General features: G+C 31.3%; 2 protein-coding genes across 2 annotated transcripts in view; one reads left to right on the forward strand and one right to left on the reverse strand.

The window, feature by feature from the left end:
* The window catches only part of LOC107455201 (leucine-rich repeat-containing protein 1), a 363,163-nt gene that overhangs the window by 129,631 nt on the left and 225,900 nt on the right, over nucleotides 1–7,632 (reverse strand). The window lies entirely within an intron of this gene.
* LOC122272025 (pancreatic lipase-related protein 3-like) lies at nucleotides 1,824–5,994 on the forward strand (the record flags this gene model as incomplete). The annotated part of the gene is given in 2 exon segments (XM_043054992.2): nucleotides 1,824–1,925; nucleotides 4,650–5,994. Coding segments are annotated over 2 exon segments (428 nt in total), but the record flags the coding sequence as incomplete, so codon positions are not given.

The raw sequence follows: 7,632 nt of genomic DNA on the forward strand, positions 1-7,632 counted from the left end.
TTCGAGTTATAGCGAATTGACTGTATTAATCTTTTTATGTTATCCTAATTAATTATTCTAATCGAAATACTTTCTCACACTTTCTAAAGCCACATCCTGTTCTTAAATCTGTTTTTGGCTCAAGTATGCATTTAATTAAAAGCAGGACATTTTTCCCTTTGCTCTCTGTGGGAAACGTTCGACCTATTTCCTAAACCAATAGCAACTACTAAGATTTCCCTCTTTCCCTAAATTGAAACATTTTACGGATTTACTTTACAAGATTTTCCCTAACATATAACCAAGGAGAGCAACTTTTCTTGTTCACTTTTACACACTTTCACGACTGCTCTGTCTAATAATTAATAAATAAATTTTGTACCCTCCTTCCCGGCCTATGACCTGTTTTAATCCTTCCACTCGGCAACGACGTTAGATACACATATATAAAAGTTTAAATGGAAAAACTTTGCCTTTTTAACCTCAGAAATATTTATAATATTTTTATAAGAAGGATAGCATGCTATGTATGAAACCTTTTATTCGAAATAAATTACAATATTAATGAGAGGTGTTAATGAAAAACTAGCCGCCTTCGGTGACTGCCTTTTTTAATGAGTGGAATTTCAAGCATTTTGAGATTTTAATTCGTACAGATCGAGATAATCTGTAAGTATAATAAATTCAAATTAGAATGCATTTCGTTTTTCTTTGTTACGTGTTCGTTTAGTAGGGTAGTGATTTTTGTTATTTAAACACAACGTACGCTAACTATAAAAAAAAAAAATTGTGAATCAGACTTGTGTAAATCAGAACCTGATGGCGTTGTCTTATAAAGTATTTAAAGGACTATATATAAAATTCTAATGATGGTGTCGTAGTTTTTCATTGTTGTTGGTGCATTTTTAGTGGCCAGAAAATCACGTGGTGTGATCCAGTTTTTCCTCATTCGTCTCCTTATTGTTTTGGTTGTAGTCAGTATAAAATTAATAAAAGTCATGCTTTTCTATAAATATTTTTGAATCCCTAACTTAAAGTTATTTTCCTGTACTGCTATTATTACGCTTTTAATTCAAGAGTTTAAAACTAAGAGAATTGCTGTTTTTTTATTAGTATTATAATGTAAATCTGCCTTAAATTTTAAGATAAAGCTATTTAGAAAGGTGATCTAACAATTATTATTTTTGAGCAAATAACATTAATATACTGTTATAAATTACAGTTAAAGAGATCTGTTAAATGATTTAGAACTTAAGGATCAGCTTCATGCACAATGAGATGCAGGCAAAAAAAAAGTATTTAATATATCCTACCGTTTGGCAAGCGAAAATATTAAATTAAAGATGTGAACTCATCAAATTTGTTTCAACAGCGAGCAGGGGGCGCAGCCCACTAGTAAAGGATAATAATATTAAGTTTGAGCAATTTAAAATTTGTGATAGAAAAAAAGATGTGAACGATTGATTATTACTATTAATAGTTGATATTAAAATGTATTGGAATTTAATCTCAGTTTATAATCCCGTAAATTGAAATGCAGTTAAGGATGCGCATTTGCACTGACTCTTCAATAAGTTACGTTAGCCAGCATATTTGTTTCTAGCACGCTTTGCAACTGTGTTTAAACTATGAGCTTAGTGAGCTTAAAGAACAATGGTTTTTTAAATATTTATTTTACAAACAACTCACGTTTTAATCTATAACAGTGGTTTTCATTCATGAAATTTCTATTTTTGATTCTGTGCACAAACCATCCCTTGAGAACTATTCGAATCAGTGCTCAAGTTATGAGCGAGCATCTTTAACAGACACAATGAGTATTAATATTTTTTTGTGTCTTGCAGAATTGGATGCTGGCAAATGTGGACACCAGAATTTTTTTGTGAATAACGCGAGGAGGCAGCCTGGATGTTCTTTGCTGGAAAATACCGTCCCTGTTATTAACTGTAAGTATAGGGAAGAGATATCTGTTATCAAAAATAACTGGTTCGTTTTTTTCTGTTTTATAAAAAGGGCTAAATTTGAAAATTATTCGATTGTCCAGGGATCAATAGAATCATTTTTAATAGTGTTGAAAACACGTGACCACTTTTACAAAATTTGAAAACTATTAAAAAAAAATTATTATCGTAAATCATTCTTCAAAATAATGTCAAAACCCAACAGTTCACCTCTCTGTGAGTTTTCCACTCATGATATTAAATTGCTTTCAAACCCATACAATATATATGCTTATTCATTCCTTATTAAATAAAATAAGAATTATTTTACTTATTAAATATCCTCACTTTGCTCTTCTTGCATAGTTGTGAATGTTTAGGTTTAGCTCTAAATCAATTAAACTGGATATTTTAATGAATTAAACCTTAAATTCGAACGAAAAAGATGGTTTATTAAATTCTAAAAGATAACAATTTCAAATTATTATGTTTTTACACCGCTTTTATTATTTTATGTGTTGAGCATTGCAGAAAAAAAAAGTTTTTGAATTCCCAACTCAATAGGAGTGAATGTATATCGATGTTTTTTCTGAAACAGCAGAATTTATTTTCGATTTCAGAAATTGGAAATGAAAAATAAAATTTTACCTTTGCTGATAACAAAATGTATAAAAACAAATTTCGTCGCTTCAAGTTTGCCACATTTTGAATTTATTTTTGTTTTATGTTAATTTTCTTTTCATAATAAGTAACCCATTTCACACACTTTCGATTCGAAAAAAGTCAATGTAGGAAATCTGACCTTTCAACTTTAAAGAAGGCTTTGTAAACATTTTTCCGATGAGTGTTATCATTTCCGGGTGTCTAGTTGTTAATTTTTTCTCTTAAAAAAACCGTTGGATTTTAAAATTCATTTGCTTTCAATGGAAATTAAATGAACAGTATTTGAAAATTATTTCTAAGTCTTGGTGGTAAGCAATAAACTCTTCTTCATGATGCACTTCGTGAATAATAGTCAACAAAATCATACTTTTTTCACCGCCTATGATGGCTACTAGGATGGATTTTTCTAATGGTTTTATTTATTGTTAGTGAGTAAAAATAGTAACTTTATTTTTAATTATTTTTCGTATTTGTGGGCGTCTCTTTACTATGTCTTAGTTTACCTACTTTAAAGTGATTGTTCGTCATTTATTTATCTTTGTATTTACATTTAAATTTTTCTAATTGCTTTTTCTTACTTGTTTTTTCCATGATGGGGCCTCAGTGGCACAATCAGCTTTTGGTTTCACCACCGACAAAGAATTAGTTTCATTCCTTGATTTGAATAAAAATAGATTAACACTTTGTGGGTCGAACAAAGCCTCTGATAATAAGAATGCATCATTTTTTTTAACATGACTTCTCAAATGTAGGCAACAGTAACTTATTTATATTTTGAAGAGAAAAAAAAACAATCAAAAAAAATTATTTTAAAATTCGAATTCAAATAGATTAAATTTTTTTTCCATAATTTTTTGAAGTGGGTTTCGATACATAAGGCATATACAGGGTCTTTATAATTAAAGTTCCACTTTGAAATGGCTATAAAAATAAAACTACCCGACCAAATGTCATCAAACTTGGTAAATGTCTATAGGAGGTCATGGGATTTTAGTTCCCGCAAAAAAAAAGAAATAGTTCAAAAATTTACCACCAGCGGAGAATAGCGCTGTATGCAATAGTGTTAAACAAATGTGAAATATGCAAATTTGTTTTACACGTCTTTCACCGCAAATTTGCCGTAAACCTTGCGGTGCCATTGGACCTCGGCGTTTTCCTCTTACAGTACGGAATTTTTGTCAAGCCCTCCGTTCATTGCTGTCGCATTCATAGTAACATTTCACGAGCAAAGCACGGTCTTGCATGGTAACAGACATTGTCGACTCAGAACACTGACAGCTCAGACAAGGCGCCTCACTTTTATAACTGCAAAGTCACATGACGTGTAAAACAAATTTGCATATTTCACATTTGTTTAACACTATTGCATACAGCGCCATTCTCCGCTGGTGGTGAATTTTTGAACGATTTTTTTTTTTTGGGAACTAAAATCCCATGACCTCTTATAGACATTTACCAAGTTTGATGACATTTGGTCGGGTAGTTTAATTTTTATAGCCATTTCAAAGTGGAACTTTAATTATAAAGATCCTGTATATCGAGGATATTCAATTTTAAAAAAAAAAAATTAGAAGATCATACTTTTCTAAGAGGTCTACCCATAACAATTAGAACAAGCTTATAGTTTGTCTAAGCTAAGTCTGAGGCTGTCTTTTGAAACAAGAATGGCGCATTTTAGAGAGGGTACTCTAAGAAGAACACAATAGACCGAACCACCCCAAAACAGTGACCCGTCATCCTTACTTGCATGCACATCATTTACATAATAACGTCATCAGGACGTTTATTTCATACTTTGCCTAAATAGCATCCGGCATTATATACAATGCCTGGAAATTATATACAATGCCTAGGGAATGTATGTAATACTTCGCATATTTCATACTTTGCCTAAAAACGTCCGGCATTATATAGAATGCCTAGGCATTCTATATAATGCCGGACGTTTCATACTTTGCCGGTAACATATATAAAACTATAGTGTGGGGGCATAAGAATATTCTGAAAACCATTGTCTCTTAGCATAGACACACATCATCTGTCAGTAATATGCCTTTTCTTTAATAGTTATGAAAGATTTTCCGGAGACATATTGCGATCATATTAGATCCAACACTCTATGGTCAGAATCCCTCCGTCGTAAGGACTGCACCTTCAGGGCTGTCAAGTGCAAGAGTTACGAAGCTTTTGAAAGGGGAGAGTGCACGGAGTTCAACTCACCTGTGGCCATTATGGGGATCCAAGCGGGACATGTGCCCGGAGTAGGTCCAGAGGACACCCTCTACCTAGACACCTGGGCCGAACCACCCTACTGCAACGAAAACAATGTCATTCCGAGGGCTATGAGGAAAGTCACTCCAAAACCTCCCACCAAATGGATGTTGAACGAATGAACTTCCAAAGAAGCATTCCCACAAAGCACGTAACTTTAATGTGTCGGAATTTTCTTTTTATTCTCACAAAAATGTTTGCACTAAAAACCTTTTTTCAATAAAGCAAAAATATTGCAGTTTTAAACCTTTCATCCTAAAGGAATTAAAAATTATTTTTTAATGTTTTTTTTTTAAAAAAAAGTAGTGTCATTTAATGCCAATTTAGCTGACGTCATACTAGCGATAGAATCAAATAGCATTGTCTGTTAAAATTTTATGACAAGGTGGATTTTAGCTGAGCATGCAAGACTGCGAAAAGAAACCTTATAAAGACCTGGATGTAAGATTGTTTTCACCTGGAGACTAGCTTTATGAAATGATTTTTTAACGCTTGAAAACCCTAAGTCGACCTCGATATAAGGTTTTTATATACAGTAGGGAACCGATTATCCGGAACGGTCGGGACCATCGCTATTCCGGATAACTGATTTTTCCGGTTTTCTGAATCGCTACAAAAAGCCGTTTTTTTTATTGTTAAACCCAACTAAAAAAAAAAACAAAATTTGGAAATAATCTTAAAAATAAGAAAAAACGATGAAGTAATACACTAATGATTATTTCCAAAATGATGGTAAGGTAAACATCTTTAAAAAATGAAAGAAAAATTGTAAAATCTTACGAGGAAAAAAAATTTTTTTTTTTAAAAATGGCGAGAAAATTCCGGTTTTTCGGTTCCGGTTTTCTGATTTCCGGATAACAGGTTCTGTACTGTATAAGATTTTTTTCCATGGTTTTGGATGAGGGTCATGTGAGTAGAATAGAGCAGATCTCGTTTTAAGTTTAGAAGGTTTACACGTAAACCGTATGACTAACCTTTTTAGGTTTACTTTAAAAGGTTTCTGTTGAGTGATAACCTTAATTTTGCTATATGGGATTCATATTATAAGAAAATGCATTTATTTTAATCAATAAATTCTTGAATTATGTCTTTCCAACTCTTGAAATTTAAACTTTTGAAAAATAAATGTTTACTATCCTTATTTTATGTGTATGTTATTTCAAAGTCTGGAGGTGTAACACATCGCCCGGAGAAAAAACTCAGTGTAATCACTATTTTATAATATTCAGATTGAAGGGGGTAAGTTTAAAATGATTCGAAGACTGAGTTTCTGAGTGATTCATTTATTAGATTGTTATATTGTACATTCAATAAGAATTTGAAACTTTTATACTATAAGATTTTATACTATTCCGTTTCAAACGTGACAGATGTAGTTTCTATAGCACTTATCTGATGGAATGACGAGCATTTTTTCTAAGGACATTCATCGATGTCGCCAATTTAAAATTGATTGAAATGTGCGAAGCAATTATTCCGTTCAATTTCTATTTGAAGAAGCCCTGATGAATGAAACTAGTTTAAAATTTTTTTTTTTTTTACTGTCAGTCCTTTTTAAAAATTTGACACCCTTCTGGAAAAGCACCTGACTCTAATACCCCCACTGTCTTGTCAGCCAAAAATAAGCAAATCACAACTCCCTCCACCCCCTTCCCTCGCTACCTCGAGAAAGTCGCAACATTCCTTCCCTAGTTCTTGCTTTAACTGCAGCAATATAGTTTTAGAATAAAAAAAAAAATTCTTAAAAAAAGGCGTCATTTTGAATTTATAAAATAAATGAAAACGTTAATTTTTTAAAGTTTTTGAGCACATTATTCTGTAGAAACCTGTAATTTTTCTTTCTTTTTTAAAATTCAAAACTGCTTACCTTTGGCCCTCTCCAAAAAAATTTTTTTTTCTATCAACGAATTTTACTTTTGTTCTGAATTTGAAATTCTGGCTACATCACTATCCATCCTCGGAAGTACCTACCTGAGTTTAACCCCATAATTATCTGCAGGTGTGTGAGGCCCCCTGCCTCACACACCTGCTCACACTCTTATCAGTTCAAGATCGACTGCCGCAAAAAATTTTAAGCGTGTGCGCCAGAATAGCGAAATAAAGCCAAATCTAAATGGATGAAAATGTATGCCGCCTTTTTATGAATGACGCGTAAAATAGTCGTCTTCAATGATTTGTAGTTACAAAAATGCTGCAGCTAAAAACATGCGAAAAAAATGGCGATGCCGAATAAAAACAAGTACCAGTCAAAATATCTGTACATAAAAAATATTTCTTAATGTGTNTTTTTTTTTTTTTTTTTTTTTTTTTTTTTTTAATTTGGAACTACAATGTAAAAATTATTTTGACAATTAAAAATTTTCTTCAAACATTTCTAATATGATTAATTATTAATGTTGTTCAAATGAATTCTTAATATAAAAAGTAAACAATCTCTCTTTTTTTAAGGCGGTAATTTATCTTTCCTGAAAATTAAAATTACATCAATATTGTTTTATAATGAAATATTCTACCACAATCATGTTTACTAATTAATTACAATTATATATTTTTTCTATGTAATTCTGTACACTGATAATGTTTTTAAAACACAATATTTTACTGTCAAATTTAAACAAAGTCATATTGTATAAAATTGAGTAGTTTAAAAAATTAACTAATATTAAAAGTCTAGTAAATTATTGTTCCCAAAAATTTGATTGAACTTATATTTTTAAAATATTAATCTTATTAACTGTGTTTTATCTTAGTTAATTTTAAAAATAGTATGGTGTATGTA

This window comes from Parasteatoda tepidariorum, chromosome 7, assembly GCF_043381705.1.
Source record: "Parasteatoda tepidariorum isolate YZ-2023 chromosome 7, CAS_Ptep_4.0, whole genome shotgun sequence".
Taxonomy (NCBI): domain Eukaryota; kingdom Metazoa; phylum Arthropoda; class Arachnida; order Araneae; family Theridiidae; genus Parasteatoda; species Parasteatoda tepidariorum.